Source organism: Equus asinus, chromosome 3 (assembly GCF_041296235.1).
Source record: "Equus asinus isolate D_3611 breed Donkey chromosome 3, EquAss-T2T_v2, whole genome shotgun sequence".
Classification (NCBI taxonomy): domain Eukaryota; kingdom Metazoa; phylum Chordata; class Mammalia; order Perissodactyla; family Equidae; genus Equus; species Equus asinus.
Window position 1 is genome coordinate 160,967,348 of NC_091792.1, and position 17,223 is coordinate 160,984,570.

The 17,223-nt window shown below is 58.7% G+C and overlaps 1 protein-coding gene across 1 annotated transcript; it reads right to left on the bottom strand.

Moving 5' to 3' along the window:
- Window positions 1-1,582: 1,582 nt before the first annotated feature.
- Window positions 1,583-16,924, bottom strand: TACC3 (transforming acidic coiled-coil containing protein 3). Its single transcript, XM_044768001.2, has 15 exons — window positions 16,676-16,924; window positions 14,610-14,772; window positions 14,305-14,447; window positions 12,016-12,942; window positions 11,100-11,175; window positions 10,709-10,862; window positions 8,264-8,316; window positions 7,721-7,824; window positions 7,129-7,213; window positions 6,772-6,876; window positions 5,685-5,805; window positions 4,801-4,961; window positions 2,264-2,370; window positions 2,048-2,168; window positions 1,583-1,798 (listed from the first exon to the last, which is right to left on the bottom strand). Exons 2-15 carry the CDS (start codon window positions 14,769-14,771, stop codon window positions 1,733-1,735), a joined length of 2,385 nt encoding a protein of 794 aa, XP_044623936.1. The 5' UTR covers window position 14,772; window positions 16,676-16,924; the 3' UTR covers window positions 1,583-1,732.
- Between the last annotated feature and the right edge of the window lie 299 nt (window positions 16,925-17,223).

A 17,223-nucleotide genomic window follows, 5' to 3' on the forward strand; every position in this document is an offset into this window, starting at 1 on the left:
TGGGGTCCTGGACACTCCACTGGCCAGCCAGAGCCCCACGGTGGAGCTCCCCAGCGAGGACGTCACCACAGGGTCCCTGTGCCTTCGCTGCAGCTCACAGCCCACAGCGACCCCTGGTGGCAGCTGGGCGCATTGCTTCTGTCCACCTGCGGGTCAGCCCTGAGGAGGCTGGTCACCAGCCCTGAGTCACAGCCAACCATGGCGGCAGGTCTGGGCCGGCACCCTCAATGGTGGGGTGACTGGGCGCGCCTCAGCCCAGGTCCCTGTGTGGGGAGGCCCCCTCCCCATTCCTGTTGATGGGAGACGACGTTGCTTTGGTTGGCAGTCGCCTCAGGCCTGGGGGTCAGCGTTTCCTTATCCGTGGCCAGGCATGTGCACTCGCCTGCACCCGTTGCCTGCTCTTGAGGACAGCAGCACCAGCACCACCTGCCACGGGCTAGCAATGCAGATCTGCGGCCCGCCCACACCTACCGGTCAGGCGCTCAGGAGGCCCCACGACCTCTGGCTGGTTCTGGAGCCACGGTGTGAGGACATGGCTCCAGGGTATGGGGCCACATCTCAGGGCCCCAGAGACCAGCATCCAGCCAACTCTCTGTCCGTCTGTGTCCAGGGGCCGGGGTCCCCTGATACCAAAGCAGGCTGGGCCTCTGCCCAGTCAGAAGGGCTCCTGGGGGCTGCCTCATGCCCCCTGTACCTGTCCCAGCCTGTGAGGGCCCCCTTCGGCCCCATGCCCTGTGCCACGTGGTCAGTGAATGAGAGACCAAAGTAAGGACAGTGCTCAGGCCACTCAAAGGGTCCTCTGGAGCAGGCCCGGGGGCCTGAGATGCAGCCTGAATGCCCACTGGGGCCTGGGGTGTTGACTCGGAGACCCCGCTTGTAGAGATAGAGCTTTTGTCGTGAGTTACGAATGTCTGTTCTGCTCAGAGTTCTCCAGAGGAGCCAGATCTCCACAACCTCATCTGTCTTATCTGATCCTCCTCCAAGAGGCTTTTCTCACAGGAAGGCTGATGAGTGCACGTCTGGGGGGAAACCTGAGTCTGCCGGGCAGGAGCTGACAGCTGGAGACAGACTTCTCCTCCCTCAACGAATGCTCTGCTCTCAAGGCCTTTCAACAGACAGGACGAGGCCCACGTGATTGAGGATGGTCCTTATGACTGACTGTGTTAATTAACCCCAACAACAAAATACCTCAGCCAAACCTTGTGAGTGATCCATTATCGGGATCCTGCAGCCTCGCCAAGTGATACCAAGCCAACCACCAGCTCAGCTCGGTGTGGTTTACTTCTGTACACTACAGCTTGAGTCCCTTTGGCTTTTGCTCTGTGGTCACAAGGCAGAGACACACCCTCCCCACCCCAGAACCATGCGGCTGATGGGAGAAGGCAGGGGCAGGCAGGGGCAGACAGGGCGGAACCGGAGCCCTTCAGGCCGTCCCTTGAGCAGGGCCGGCCGTCTGCCCACCCACTGGGCAGCTACGAGGTGCAGGGTAGGGCCGAAGGCACAGTGGGTGACAGCAGCTGTGGGTCGGCTCCGCCAAGGCTAGAAAGCTTCATTTTAATCAAAACCAGGGCAAGTTCAGTGCTTAAACTTAACGGAAACTTTATTTAGTCTTCTTTTTAAAGCAAACTAGTTTAAAAGTGAGTTGAGGTTAAGAGAAGAAAGAACATGAAACCTAATAGTTGGACAGACACAGACAGACAGACAGGATGGGCACGGGTCAGGGGCTTCCACGTCAGATCTTTTCCATCTTGGATATGAGGTCGTCACAGATTCTGGTCAGCTCATCGTTTTCTTTAGTCTGAAGGAGAAAAGTGGGATCCCCAGACTTCTCATGACACCCTCAGGCACAGCACCCGGCCAAGGCGCTTGTCTGGCCTGGCCCCGGGATGTAGGGGCTGAGGAGGAGTAGAGAGGCCCGGCCTGGGAGCAGGCCACAGAGGCTTTCTAGAAGGTACTGCCTGACCATCCCTGCTACAGGGCAGGTCCCAGAAGAGGAGTGGTCCTCCCCTCCTGGTCAGCCTGGAAGCCTTGGGTCCCCTGAGCCCACCTTCTGCTCCACGGTCTTCTCCAGTGAGTGGATGCGCATCTGTTCCTTCCTCAGGCTCGCCTGGAAGGCCAGGGCCTCTGCTTGGGCCTTGCTCCGGACCTGGGCGATCTCCTCGTTTGCCCTAGAGAAGCAGAGGGCAGGGCTGAGTGCGGAGGCTCCCTCATCCTCCCCGCCTGTCTCCTGCCCGCTGTGTCCTCCCCTCCCCGCAGCACTCACAGCTTGAGTTTCTCTTCCGCGTGGGCCTTTAGCGCGTGGTATCTCTGGCCTTCCTTTTCAATTCTCACTATGTAATCCTCAACGCACTTCTTCAGCGATTCTTCATTCTTTAAGTAACGCGCAGATGTTAATGGCTAACAGGGCACTATTCTGTTTGCGACTGCCCAGGCTTGGCTTGGGGGTCCCGGGGTCAGGTGTGGACAGGCCCTCTGGGACGTTAGTGGAACAGCAGCTCGAGCCTCCTCGGAAGATGAGGAAGGCCACGCGGAAACGCTTCCCATTTTTATTTTGGTAAAGACCCCTCCACACAGCCCCAGGCCTCCTGTGGACGGTCCCCTGAAGCCAGGCTTGACACCAGACCCCTCGACGGCTGCTGTCACCCTCTACAGGCCCCCTGCCCATTCCCTCAGCCTGCCTGGCACATAGAGCCCACCTGTGCACCCCCCCACTATGCCCAGGCACCGTGGGAGAAAGTGGGCCATGCACCAGGTCCACGGACAGTTCCCGCAAGCCCCCCACTTCAGGGGCCAGGTCTCCCTGCTGGCCCCAGAAGGGAAGACGACAGTAGGGAACATCTGGACACAGGGACATGGCTGTCTATCTGAGGGCCACGTGGGGACGGCCTCCTAGGCAGTCGCACGCCCGGCTACAGGTGATGACACCAACTTCGGGCGGAGGCAGAAAGTAGGCCACTCCATCTCCTTCCAAGACTCAGTGTGAAGGATCGCACCCCTGCCACCGTCTGCTCGTCACACTGCTCCATCTCTCAATGCCCTGCCCCCCAGCGTCCAGCACTTGCCCATCAGGTACCAGGTCTCAAGAACAGTGTTTGCTCGAGACCTGTGGCCTTGTCTCCTGGCTGTGGAAAGTTCTCGGCCAGCTCTTTCAAAGTGAGCCGTGTGGCCCCACAGCTCTCGGTCACACACGGGTCAGGCCTTCTCGTTGCCTAGCCCACCTCTCCCTCTTCTCCCTCCTCAGCCCCAGGGACGCGGCCAGGCCCTTGCTCGGCGGCCCCTCCCCTGCCCATGGAGAAGCTTCCTGGCGGCCAAGCTCACCCGCAGGCGCCCATCTTAAGTTTTGGCATATTTCCCAGTTCAGAGCGTCCGTCTGGTTCTCCTCTAGTTTTGAGGTCTTGACTACAATACTCCTTTGAATACAGACAACAGCTATTTTAAAGTCTGTATGTGTGTCCTCCAAGACGGGATGAGGTGTGCGAGGAAGCCCTGGGAGGGAGCCCGCACCGTCAGACTGTGGCTTGGCCACCCCAGGACAGGGCCGGACGCTGCCAGCAGGAAGGCTGCTGGGGCGGAGCACCCTCAAGCCAAATGTACTGTCTGCCTCTCCCAGAAGGGGCCCGCTTCCCATCCCTGCCACGCACCCCAGCTGGGAGCACTGACAGACTTTGGGGCACAGCCAGGCCTGCCGACTGCCTGCGGGCAGAACTGAGGGCACTTCCACCACCGGCCTCCTCTGTGTACACTCACACCTGGAGCCCTGGGGCTGTTTCCAGTGACTATTTCTGATCTCCACTCGGACTTTCCTGTCTCCGGTGTACCTTGTTACGCTGTGTCGGACATTATTTGGAAAGCTATCTTAGAAGAAATGGAAGGTTGACCTTTTCTTCCATAGACCCTTTGGGCTGGCTTCTGCCCGGCAGCCAGAAACGGCCACTGACCGCCCCCCAGACTCTGAGGCGAGACGCCATGAGCTCAGCTACAACCTTGCAGGGCCTGCTGGTTCCAGTCCAACAGACTTCCAGGGCCACCCAAGGGCCCTCCCCTTGTGGTGACGGCACCACCTCAGCCGTACCCTCTGCAGTCACAGCCAGCTTCCTCCTCCCACACATCAGGCAGCGTCTTGCAGGTCCAGCCCAGCCCTTCCCCAGGAGGCCGGGCTACTGTGCCTCTACCACCACTTCCACGAGCTCGCGCTCATTCCCCAAGCCCAGCTCAGTAACTGTGGGTCATCCCTGTGCTGCCCTCTGCTGTGTGGGTGCCCTCCCTCTGCGCTCTGGGAGGTGTATCAGCTTCTTTAGGTATCTCCCCTCACAGAGAGAACTGGAGCAATGCCAAGGGAGGCAGGGGTCCAGCTGGGGTCGGTGTGTGTGGGGAGCCCTGTCCTGGCCTCATGCCTAGGATGTGCTGTCCCTTGCCTGGCAGCCCTGTGTGTGGCCCCAACTGGGCCCAGGCCCTCCTGCAGAAGGCAGCTGCTGGCTCCTTGGGGCCCACTGCACATCTGGGCACTCCCTCAGCTGCTGTACCCTGTGGTTCCTCTGTTAACGTACCTGGCGCCTCCCCAGGCAGACGGCACCTCGCCAGCCCACTGGCCAGACTGGCCTCGCAGCCCTGGTGCAGGGGAACATGCGGCCAGGTGCCGAGTTGCGTTCCCTTCACAAAGGACCAGGGTGTGGAGACGGCCTCCAGCCTGATGGGGCTGGGGCTCTAACCCACAGCAAGTGAGGACACAGGGCAGCCCAGCACGGTCAGCGACCACTGCCCACCCAGGGCTCTGGGGAGGACAGGTGTGGCACCACCTACCGTGCGGTAGCCTTCGATCACCTCCTTCTGTTTCTCGAACCGCTTGAAGAGGTCAGAGAAAGACTTTTCCAAGGAGCTCAGGTCTGCAGTCAGTTGGTCTTTCTCTTTGAGAACCTTCTGGATCTCAGCTTTGGCAAGTTCCTTCTGTTTCTGAGCCTCCTCTTGAGAAAAGGAGAGCAACCACTCGGGATTAGAGGTCACCCACACGCAGGTGCCGCAAACGACGAGCAGGAGGGGAGGGGAATGGTGGTAAGGAGAGGCATGTTGGCCAAGGCTCGCCTGGGATCCTGGTAGAGGCACGGTGACGAGGCCCCTCCCCCGTGATTCCCAGGAGCAGGGCCAGGGGCATGAGTGCCCAGAAAACAGCCATCTTCTCAACACCAGCTCCAGCCGGAGCCTAAGGGGCTGGACAGGGAACCCAGGGCCCAACAGCAGAGGTCCTGAGGAAGAGGGGTGGCGCCGAGACCCACAGGGACACCTGGTGTGACTCTGCAGCTGGTCCCCACATTTGGGGGCCTCTGAGAGCCTGAGTGGTGCCTGGGGTAAGGGCCGGTGCTCCCACCCCCCAGCCCCAGCCTGGACACACCCAGTGCCCAACACCCACAGAGGCTGCAGCTGGACACACAGCCACCTGGCGGGGTGCGGGGGCTGAGCGAAGATGCAGCGCCCATGGAGGGACCCTATCTGCTTCCCACCACGGCCCCAGCTTCAGGGGCTCACCAATTTGGGGGCTGAGTAGTGCCAGCTGTATGGCACCACCTGACCGCCAGCCGTGCCTGCACTGGCCTCAGCAGCTCCTCTACAGGGGCTGCAGGCCGTGGGCAGCTCTCGCTCCCAGGGGGGCTGCTGTTAGGAAGAGGGGCCTGCGCGTGCCTGGCACTCACCCATCGCCTGGTACACCATCCTCTCAAACCCATCCATGATCTTCCCCATCTCCAGGTTCTTCGCCTGGAGCGCCTCACACTCGCTCCTGAGCGACAGGTTCTCTTTTTGTGTTGCTTCCACCTGCACAACCACACACCAAGTTGGTGCTGGGCACCCCTCCCGGGCCCCTGGTCTCTGGGGCGATGTGTCTGAGTCAGGTCAGGGGATGGGCTGCAAGGAGCCCAGTCAGGCCTTGTGCCTCACTTGGTAGATGTCCCCTTACAGGGTGGCTGCTGTGGTAGGGCCAGCAGGTGCCAAGTGAGAGAGCATGTCTCCTGGGGTGTCCACCTGTCAGAGCCCAGAGGGCTCCCCTTCGTGGGCAGGTGTGTACTAGGGGTCCCACTGGCTCCCAGGAGCCCACGCCTGTGTGTGGTGGGTATGGGTAGGGGAGGCCTCCTGTTACAGGGAGGCTGGGAGAGCAGCCTGCAGAGGGGAGGGGCCCAGTGGCAGAGAGAACGCCAGCCTGGACCACAAATGGTCTGAGCTGTGAGCTGCTGGGCCAACTCTGAGCAGGCAGGTGGCCATGGGGCATCGAGACCCAGGAGGACACAGCTGCCAGTGGAGGCAGCCTGGGCGCTTCTGGGCAAGTGCATGTCCCAGCCTGGGCCCAGCACACAGGTCTACCGAGGAGGGGCCTGGTCAGACACCACCCAGGGCATCACTGGGGCAGTGAGGGGACTCAGGGGCTTGAAGCTCAGTCCTGCCAGCTGTCCTACTCTGCCATCCCCAGGGTGGCTCAGAGCAGTGCCTATGGAGGACACATGAACAGGGGCACATGGACGTTCAGACCCTCAGCATGTGAACAGGTTCTCCGTGAGAAGCTGGGTGGAAACAGGACTTTCAGCTAACTGGGTGATGGGCCGGGGGCTCAGTAAGTGGACATGCAATGGCACCTGCAGCAGCCTGGGAAAGGCCAGTGCTCAGAGCCATCCACTCCTAGCTCTCGATGGGTCTCTGGAGCAGTCCGTGGACACCACACCCAGGGCCGTAACCAACAGGTGGGGGCAGCACTCTGGGAAACCACCCTCCTCTACGCCCTGTCCTCACCACAGCATCCAGGTCCTTCTGGCTGTACTGTAGTACGTCCACGATGGGTCCCACGGGCAGCAGTGGACCCCCGGGCCCGAGGACACACAAAGGTGGGTCCAGCACCTGCAGGGGTGATAGAGACCAGCTGGGCAAAAGCTCCTCTTGCATTCACCTCTGTTTCCGACCTGTTATCAGGGAAGACAGGCCCTCGGAGGCTAGGAGGTTCCCGGGAGAGCACGGTGAGTGACCTGTGACAAGGAGCGGCCCTGCAGCCCCCAAGTGACCCTCTGAAACTTGCACATCCCTGGAAGATAAAACCCAGGCTCTTAAAACAACACACATCTCTTTACACCACAGAAGGGAGGAAGCACTTACAGGCACATCCGGAGGGCCTAGGAAGTCAAGTTCCACGAGATTGGCGGCAGGCGGATTTCCCGAGGGCGCGTCCACGTCCTGCACACTGAGAGACCAGACCAGAACATCAAGACGCCTTGTTTTCTTCCAGAGCAGGGCTCTGCTCAGGTTTTCCCCAAGGGCCAGAGAGCAAATGTTTTAGGATTTGTGGGCCACATGGCCTCTGTTGTGACTGCCTGTGCTCTGCTGCTTTAAGTGCTAAAGCAGCCACACAGATACGTAAAGGAATGAGTGTGACTGCGTGCCAATAAAACTTTATTTATAGAAAAAGGCAGTGGGCCAGACATGACCCACGGCCAGAGGGCTCGCTCCTCCTGCTCACTGCTGCCTGCGCTGCTCTGACTGTGACTGACTTCCAGGCCAGAGCTCCACTGACTGTTCCTTTTCAGTCACCCTGCCTGCCCCCCAGCGGCCCCAGCTCCTCTGAGCCTGCTTTTCAGAGACTGAGCCACGAACATCCCCCCTTCACCTGGGAGTCTCTGATCGCCGGTGCACCTGGTAATGGCCGCCTGCTAGCCCGCCCACCCCAAGCCCCATAGACTGAGGGGCGCACCTGTCTGTCGTGGGGACCACGGGCGCAGGTCTCTGAGGGCTGTCCATCAGGAGCGGGTCGAACTTGAGGTATAAGGACTGCTTCCTCAGGGCTGACTCTTTAAACTGAGGGAGGCGGGCACGTCAATGGGTTTGTGGAGTCCCTGACAAACAACAGCCCCAAGGGTGTGGGGCCTCGCTCACTGGGCAAAGGGCCCGGGAGACTGTGACACACAGTGAGACCCCTCCCAAGGTGGGACTGTCCCCAGCAGAGGAGCAGTGTGCTCAAGGCTGCCTCTGGGTGAGCGGCCAGCAGGGGACCCGCTGGGACCACGGGATGCAGCTCAGGAGAGAAGCTGCAGGAAAAGGGGCCCTGCAGAGACCCAGACAACCATCATGGCACTGGGTCGGCCACATCCTGGTAGATGTGGACACTGCTGATGTCTGACCGGAAAAACTGCGGTGGCTGCTGAGCTGTGACAGTGGCATGGGGCGAGTCTAGAAAGCGTCCCTTTTGGAGACACCTCCTTCAGGAAGGGCGGCCGTGAAGGTGCGGGGCCCTCACCAAGCAAGTCCCGAACTGCTCCAGGTAGTCCACCTCGGCCCCTGCACCTAGAACTGAGAGGGAGCGCATCAGCACTGCCGCCACCAGCCCACACGTGGCGGATCACGGCTCTCTGGTGAAATAAATGCAAGCTCAGCAGCTTCCATGTCCACCTTGGAGGGAGCCCCACAGCCAAGTACTCAGCCTGTGCAAACACTGAGCTGTGACCCGCCCACTCCACCATCCATCCTGGACAGGGGTCTCTGAAGTGGGTTTTCTGGCCTCATGCTAATGACACTTGGAGTTGCTTGTTCTGTGGGCGGCACCCCCCAGGCATGACAACCAAAAGCGTCCCCTTGGGGGCTAAACTGCAGTGGTTGAGAACCACTGTTTCAACTACCATAGAAAAGGCCTTTAGGGGCCAGCCTGGTGGTGCAGCGGTTAAGTGTGCACATTCCACTTCAGCGGCCTGGGGTTCACCAGTTTGAATCCCAGGTGTGGACATGGCACCGCATGGCAAACCAGGCTGTGGTAGGTGTCCCACATATAAAGTAGAGGAAGATGGGCATGGGTGTTAGCTCAGGACCAGTCTTCCTCAGCAAAAAGAGGAAGATTGGCAGCAGATGTTAGCTCAGGGCTAATCTTCCTCAAAAAAAAAAAAGAAAAAAAAGAAAAGGCCTTTAATTTCTTTTTTAAGATTTTATTTTTCCTTTTTCTCCCAAAGTCCCCTGGTACATAATTGTGTATTTTTAGTTGTGGGTCCTTCTAGTTGTGGCAAGTGGGATGCCACCTCAGCATGGCTTGATGAGCAGTGCCATGTCAGTGCCCAGGATCCGAACTGTCGAAACCCTGGGCCACCGAAGTGGAGCATGCAAACTTAACCACTTGGCCATGGGGCTGGCCCCAGGCCTTTAATTTCTGATACTGTGACCTTCGCTTAAAAAAACCTCAGGCTGCCTCATGCCATATACAAATGTGACCTTAAAACAGACCAGACCTAAAGGTAAGAACTCTGACTCTAAAGGTAAATCTTCATGACGTTGGATTTGGTAATGATTTCTTACATTTGACACCAAAAGTACAAGCAAAAGAAAAGAATAGATAAATTGGGCTTCGAAGTTAATATTTGTCCTTCAAAGGACAACACTGAGAAAGTGAAAAGACAACCCACGGGGTGGGAGAAAATAAAGGATTCTTATCTAGGCTGTACAAGAAACTCTTCTAGTAAAAAGACAATTAAAAAATGGGCAAGGATCTGAGCAGACATTTCCTCAAAGAAGACACAGGAGAGGCCGACAAGCACAGGAAAGGATACTCTGCATCAGTTGCCATGAAATGCAAATCAGAACGAGGGAACACGCACACCACCTGGCTGGCTGGAATCAGAAAGTCAGAACAAGTGCTGGCGAGGGCGCGGGGATGGGAGCCCTCACGCCCTGCTGTAAAGCGACTGCTAAATGGGGCAGCCACTTTGGAAGACAACCTGGCAGTTCTCCAAAAAGCTAACCACACAGTTACCATATGACCCAGGAATGCTACATCTAGATATATCTACCCAAAATAAGTGGAAAACATGTCCACACAAAAACGTGAACACGAACCTTCATAACAGTACTATTCACGGCAGCTGAAAAGTGGAAACAGCTCAAATGTTCCTCAACTTGGGAACAAACAAACAAGCTGGGGTCCACCCACGCAGTGGAACACTGCTCAGCCATGAAAAGGAATGAAACACTGGCACATGCTACACCACGGATGAACCTGGGCAGCACTCTCAGTGAAAGAAATCAGACACCAAGCCCACACGTGTGACTTCAGGCTCCCTGTGGGGCAGGCCTGCCCTGGCGGAGCTCATCCACGGCTCCTGGTCCCACCTGCACCGTGAGGACCCTGTGCTTATCCTGCCACAGACAAACGCCTCGTTCCAGCCTGTCTTCCCCGTGCCTGCTGGATTTTAAGTGACCAAAATTGAGGTCCTGTTACCTTGCCTTACATCTTTTAAAGCAATTAAACCGCAAGTTCTCCCTGAATGCACCTTAGTGACTGTTCCATGTCCGTCGTACAGAAGCACCACACCTAACACAGCCTGCGTGGAAGGCCTGAGCTGCTCATTTTGTCACCGTGGGCTCTCATCCCAGCAGCATTTCTGATGATCAGTGAGGCCCAGCTGTTCACTATGTGCCTGCAACTGCGCAAAGCCTCACTTGTGTCTTCTGCCTGTTTCTCTGAGTCTACAACTCCCATTTCTAGAAATCCCCTATATTATAAAGGTTATCAGTTCTGTTCTCCTGAAAATGCCCATCTTTTGATAAACCAGAAGTTTCTGTGTGCATCACTTAAAGTCTGGGAACAGAGCAGCCTGTAGCATGATCACCCACAAACGCCAGTGAACACACATGCTCACGGGACGTATTTTAGGCAAATTGACAGCGGGGACAGATGAGTCATGACCCAGGGGAAACGTACCCTCAGCTGGGTCTCGGAAGTGCTCGTCACTCAGGTCTGAGGCTGGCTCTGGCCCCTGCAGAGGTGGGGACGCCGGTTTAGTGGGTGAGGCCGTCAGCTCACTGCATGGACTGCTGGTGGGAGCCAATGTGCCCGAAGAATTCACAGTTCCTTCCTGGAAGGGAGGTCAATGTCACCTCGGGTGGCTCAGTTTGAGCATCTCGTGCAGTCAAGAGTCCTGGGTGGGGCCTTTGCCTCATCTAGTCCCATCAAGATGGGGGGGGTGGGGGGTAGGGGTTGAGAGGCAGCAGTGTCCCACCTGGTCACCCTCTACCCTGTTATGATATGCAAATTGTGGTGACAGTGCAGGGATGTGCTTGTGCTCGTTCACGCACACGCATGCAATCCGTACCTTGCCGACTGCTCCTGAGGTCCCTGCTGCGGTCTGCACCACAGGTGTGTCATCTGCGGAGGCTGAAGGCACCTGCCTGAAGAGACGGGTCAGTAGGGCCTGTGCCGGTGTCATCCCTCCCTACCCCCTGAGCAGCCACTGGCACCGTGGACCCTCACGTAGGAAGGGAGGCACAAGGCCTAAGCTGAGTGGCCTATCAAAGCCACCAACCTCTCCTGCATGAGGATCACGAGCCTCGAAGGAGGTTTTGGAAGCAGGCAAGGAGCTCCGAGGTCGTTTCAACTCAGCAAAAAGCAAACCACAAGGATTCATTCATCCTTTCTACCAGGAAACTGGCAAAAGCCTGGAGGGTGGGGACCCCCTCACGGGGCAGTTCTGGGGTGGGGATGGCAGCCTGCAGGGCAGTCAGGGTCTCTGCAGAGAAGCTGCAAGTCTGAGTGCTGGCCAGCCACTGGCCAAGCTTCTCTCAGGACTGAGCACTCACAGCCACCAAGCAGCTGTCCCCAGAGAGCAGTGAGCATGTGAGGAGGTGCCCACACCAGGAGACCCGACAGAGCCTTAGGAACCACGCTCAGTGCTAACAGCCGCTCTGTCAGTTTTGGAATTATATGTGTTTTTTCTTCTCTAGGTATCTTTCTAGAAATTCCAAATTCATTACAGATAGTGTTCTTAAAAACCATGATGACAGCCCCCATCCCGTGGCGGGGATGTAACAGGGTGTGGGGATGCTCTTCCCACTATTTCCCGCTAGCCGTGGCTGCTGTGAGCACCCTTCCTTGGTCTCGGGACTCAGGACGGGCCCACATGTGCCCCGAGGCCCCTTCTCAGGGGGCATGTAGGTGGCATTTCTGTTCTCGGGTGCTCCAGCACACACACCACGGAGCAGCCGCCCCCAACAGCGCCACGCCACACTCACTGGTTTGGAGGCGAGTTCTCCACGGCCGCAGGCCCAGTGCTCAGCTGTGCGGCCCCGGGCCCGGCAGATCCGTCCTGGGGGCGTTCTGAGGGCCAAGCCTCCCCACCGCCTCCGAACGAGCTGACGTTTGGGTCATCCAACTTGTTGCAGTCCAGGTTGTAAGACCCCCCGGGAGGGGGAACGGGACCCTCATCCACCTCCCTGGGGCTCTTTTCCTGCCTCCCCTCCGGCCTCCATGAGGGAGCCTTGAGGCCAGGTCTCTTCCCCAGCTTCCTTGGTGGGGGTGGCCTTTTGCTGGCAGCCTCGTCGGAGAAGTCAAATTCTAGCCTTATGGGCCCGCTCCTCCAAGAGTCAGCCTTTTGGCTGTCGGCCTCTTCCTCCTGAGGACTTGGGGACGTGGTGCCTCCAGCCCCCAGAGGGCCAGCCCGGGTGGTATTCTCGGGGTCGGCAGAGGCCTCACCAGGCAGGTCTGCAAGGGGCCCTTCTCCATGTGCTCCTTCGGGGGCACCTCCAGCAGGCAGAGTGGCCCCGGCTGCGGAAGCAGGGATCCTGTGCGAGCTTCCTCCTGCCACTGTGTGAGGGTCTGCAGTTCTATCTTGGGGCACCATCCCAGGAGGGTCTTCTAGAATTTCAGGGGTGGACATAATGCTTTTCTCTAAGGAATAAGAATGAACGTTTGCCTCCAAGTCTTGCTCAGGGCTGCCAGACATTCGTCCTGGAGATGGCACTTGGTTTTTAAGACTTTCCAGCGTCTGGGGAGAGCTTGAGGGATTCAAGAGGGCCAGGGGAGCTGAGGTGGGCCCGCCAGAATGCCTGTCTTCAGAGGCTGGTCTCATGTTCCCTGGAGGAGGGTCAGCATCCACCACTGCTGGTTTCTGGAGAATTCCATCGGTTGTTTTGGTGTCCACTTCTTTGGTCAACTGTTGGCTTTTCAGAAACAGACTTAGTTAATACTAAGGAACCGTGAAGTTTTTTAGCTTTTAGTCCACATGAAAACATTAGCTTAAGACAAAAAAAGAACGTTCAGTCAATCCTCTCCCTGGGATGAACTTGCACAAGTCTAGTCCCGTTAATCAAGGCTGGTGGGCAACCTAGGGACACACAGGCTTCTGAGAGAGAGCAGAAACCTGACGGACAAATGACCCAAGTTAACGTTTTCTGCCCTACCCTATTTCCCCCTTTAGGTTGGGGACTACCTAGCTACACAGTCAGGGATAGTCAGGGCGCATGAGGGTCAAGCTCTTCACTGAAGAAGAGACTGAGAACACTGCCTTAGCAGAGCAGGGCCCCGGCTCCCAGGGCCACCCTCTCTGGGTCCTCCTGGCCTGGCCTCTACTTCTGCTCTGTGGCACTGCAGAGACCTGGCAGAGACAGGAACTGCCCTGGCCCGCAAAGCAGGTCAGATCCTGTGGCCAGGAGGTGGGGTCTGAGTGGCTGGGTTCCCTCCCTTCTTGAGGCCATTATAAAAGAACAGTATTTGAGTCACTCTAATCTCATCTAGCTGAATTTCAAAAAGGACAAAACTGAAGTTGAAAAGTAGCAAGGACACTTGGGGAGAGGGACAGATTCAGGCTCGAGGTTCTTCCACTGGGAGACAGGACCACAGCCCCAAGAACGTTTCACTTAAGTTAGGTGAAGGGTATGTTAGTGACACTTGATGCAGAGGGTCCCTGGGGGCCGCCGTCAGGTTAGTTCAGCACAATCTGGGGGTGAAGAGCTGCCACCAGGGCCCTCCCTTCCAGAGGCGGGAAAAGCCATGGCACTTGCTTAGTCGACCACCATGCCCAAGCCAAACACCAAACTCAGGGTGAGGCTGCCAAGAAGCTTCTCCAAGCCAGTGAGGTGTTTAAGACCTGGTCCCTGAGGCCACCCACATTCTGACCAGATCACACAACAGACAGCGCCTCTGCCTTTAAAAGAACACGGCTCAACGTGCAAGCAGGAGAGACACCCCAGTGGAACGAGACAAAAAAGGAAAAACCACAGAGCACCCTTCCTTGGAGACGTGACCAGGACATTCTGCGAAGCTAGAGAAAAATGAGCCCAACTTGTTGGCAAGGGTACGACAAAGGAATGGAACATGAATTTTAAACTTATTCTAAGTATTCCATTATCCATTTTTCCACTAATGACTTCTGATGCCGAATACTTGGGACCATGCGCTGCACAAGCTCAGAGTAGAGACCAGGAGGAACCCAACCAGATGTGACAGACAATAAGACAGAATGTTCCTGCCAAGTCCGTCAGAGATGCTATAAATTGCAGGACACGAACAGCACCCACACTTACTTCTCTTTCTGCGTCCAGATGTGAGGAGGGTTTCCTAACCCTCTGGCCTCACCCAGAGCAAAGCAAGCCTCCGGTTTGCTGCTCACAACAGGACTTAAAACCCTGTGCGTCTGTGGGTCCCGCAGAGGCGTCTGAAAAGTCACCTGTTGGGGAGGGAGAGAGCATCTGTTCAATAATTCAAGTCTTCAACCGCTATGTGGGTAGCACCCCGCCCTGCCAGCTCAGTCAAGTCACCAGGAAAGCAGGTTTCAGGGTGACCTGACATGTGACACATGGTAGATCTCACATGGGCACAACGCGCTCACCTTCACAGCTTTTGCTATGCTCTTGGGGGGCACATTTTCTTTCTGTGACAGACGAAGAACAGATGATCTTCCGGTAAGCTCTGGTGGTGAAAACAGGAAGTCACAGTTCTCCGCACTTTTGTCACCAGTGACATTTTCGTCATTGAAGATCTGCAGACTCATTCTGAAAAAGCAGACAACCTGTGTCAGCATGAAGGCAGCGACGCTGTGGTGTCTCGATGCACTAAGGTAAAAACAACAGAGTTGACCCTGCACTGCTGACATCCACCTTCCTGTGCAGCTGGGTCACACCTCAGGCAGCGTCTTCTACCAGGCGGTCCCTGTCCTGCTTCAGGGGAGCCACCACCTCCCAGGCCCAAGGGCTAGAAGGGCCTTCAGCCTTTAGGGCACAGGAAAAACAAGGTGCTCGCAATAAGTTGAACTTTGTGGGTAAGAGTCAAGAGACAGCTAAGTGGTGGCCTGGAAGAAAACCGGAAGAGGCAGAGGAGGCCAGGGTCTCCCACAGGCAGGCCTCCACTCGAGGTGCTGAGGCCGTGTTAGAATTGGACCAGGCGGCAAAGCTGGCAGAAGAAAGAAAAGCAGAAAGGCGTGGCTTGCTCTCCCCCCACGGGGCTGTGAAATGGGGACCAGCTGGGGGCGTCGGGATGGCTGAGGCCTAGAGGAGGAGCTGGTGAAAGCAGTGAGGCGCAGAATAACCGGGTGGGGAGCTTCTACATCAAGGCCTGGAGTCTGGAAATACACTACCCTCCAGTCTGGCCCAAAAGGCTCTAGAACAGATTTCCTCCCTCCCACAGTCCTCATGACGGTCACCGATGTGACATTCTCAATCTAAGTCGTCAGAGACCTGAGTATCGATCTGCCCAAGGTGGCACCATGGGCACTTGCTGGTGGCGGGGGCTGTGGCTTGAACAACAAGGCCCAGGTGTCTGGGGCAGAAGGAGCAAGGGGGGCTGGGACGAGTGTGAAGTTGGCGCTTTGGAGGGCATTGGGGGGTGCTCCTTGTTTGTGTGTAGGACAGGAAGTGGAGAGTCAGAGACTCCTGCAGCAGGCCTGGGCGGGCGGTCAGCCCTGGCTTGGCCAGCAGGCCCCCTGCGGTGTGTGGAAGTGGGAAAGATAGTCAGAAGTCAAAGGTGACTGTCAGGTTCTCGGCCTGAGCAACTGGGTAAAACAGGGGAGGGGGCTGGATGGCTGTGGGACACACCAGGGGGGCCTAGAGGACAGGTTTTTGGCAGTCCTCTGCCTGGGGAAGGAGGGAGAACACTGACGGTGGCCTCTGTCATGTTTGGCTTCTACTGACAATGGGGACCAGGCCGGGGCTCCTGAGCAGAGGCCGCCCCGCTGCTGAAGACTGTGGTGGGGGAGGAGTGGGAGGGGAGGATCAGCAGAGCTGGGAGCTCCAGCCGCTCTGTGGGACAGGTGCAGCGGGAGGCGGGGACGGCGCACAGGTGGGGCTGGAGGAAGCAGCACCAAGCAGCCCCCACTGGAGGGAGGCGTGGCCACGCAGAGCCGGGAGGGGCTGGGCATCAGGAATCCCGTCTTGGACATCCGGGCGGGGGGGCAGGCAGCGAGCCGGGCGGCATTCGGTGTCGGAGACGTGCATTTGCTAAACCACAGCTAGAGGTGGTATTTGAGGCTGGACGAGGTCACCGAGGTGGGGGGGCGGCCCGCGGGCAGGGCCCGGAGGGACTCTGACACATGGACCTTCTGGAGGACCACCCTCCAGGAGGGTGACAAAAGGGACGGCGGAGGAGCCAGGAGGGCAGGCGCCCGTCAGGCGTCTCGGGAGGCGGGGCAGAGCTCAGCCGGCTCTGCTCCGGGCTGCGGCGGGCCGGCCGGTGAGCGTTGACCCGGCGGGAAGGCGGCCCTGGGGGAGGCGGGAGGAGCCGACGGGGCGGGCCCTGGGAGGGGGCGCGGGGGGGACACGCCAGCGCCGACCTGTCGCCGGGAGGAGGGCGCGGGGCAGGAGGGCGGCGGCAGTTCCAGGACGGACAGAGGCACGGGGCCGGGCGCAGGGTGGGGAAGAGGCTGGGATGGAGGCCCGGGCCGGGACCCCGCCGCCGCCTTACCTGCCGGCCACCGCGCGGAGCCGAGAGAGCGGGAGGCGCTGAGTCCGGGAGCCGGTCCGCCCGCCGCGGTTTCAAACCCCGACGGTTGGCGCGCGCGGCCAATCAGCGGGCGGCTGGGAGCGCGGCGCACGGGAAGCCGGTGGCCAATGGGAGGCCGCGCTCCAGGCCACGCCCCCGCGCGCCCGCGGCTCCGCTTCCGGAGCGGGGGGAGGGCACGCTGGGCGAGGGGGCGCCGGAATCGCGGCGTGCCGAGCGGGCGGAGGGGAAGGGCTGCTCGGAGGCCGGCGGTGATGGGGGCGCTGCTGTCGCCTGGGGCTCTCGGGCTCTGCAGACGCGGCTAGAATGCGCGGAAGGCCCGGGGCCTGAGAGCCACTCGCCTGGGTCTCGGTTTTCCTAGCTGTGAAATGGGACTAGGTGTGGCGCCGGCCCCACGGCCCCCAGGGACGCCTTCCCGCCGGGTCAACGCTCACCGGCCGGCCCGGCAGCAGCCCGGAGCGGAGCCGGCTGAGCTCTGGCCTGCCTCCAGAGTTTGTGACAAACGCACGCCT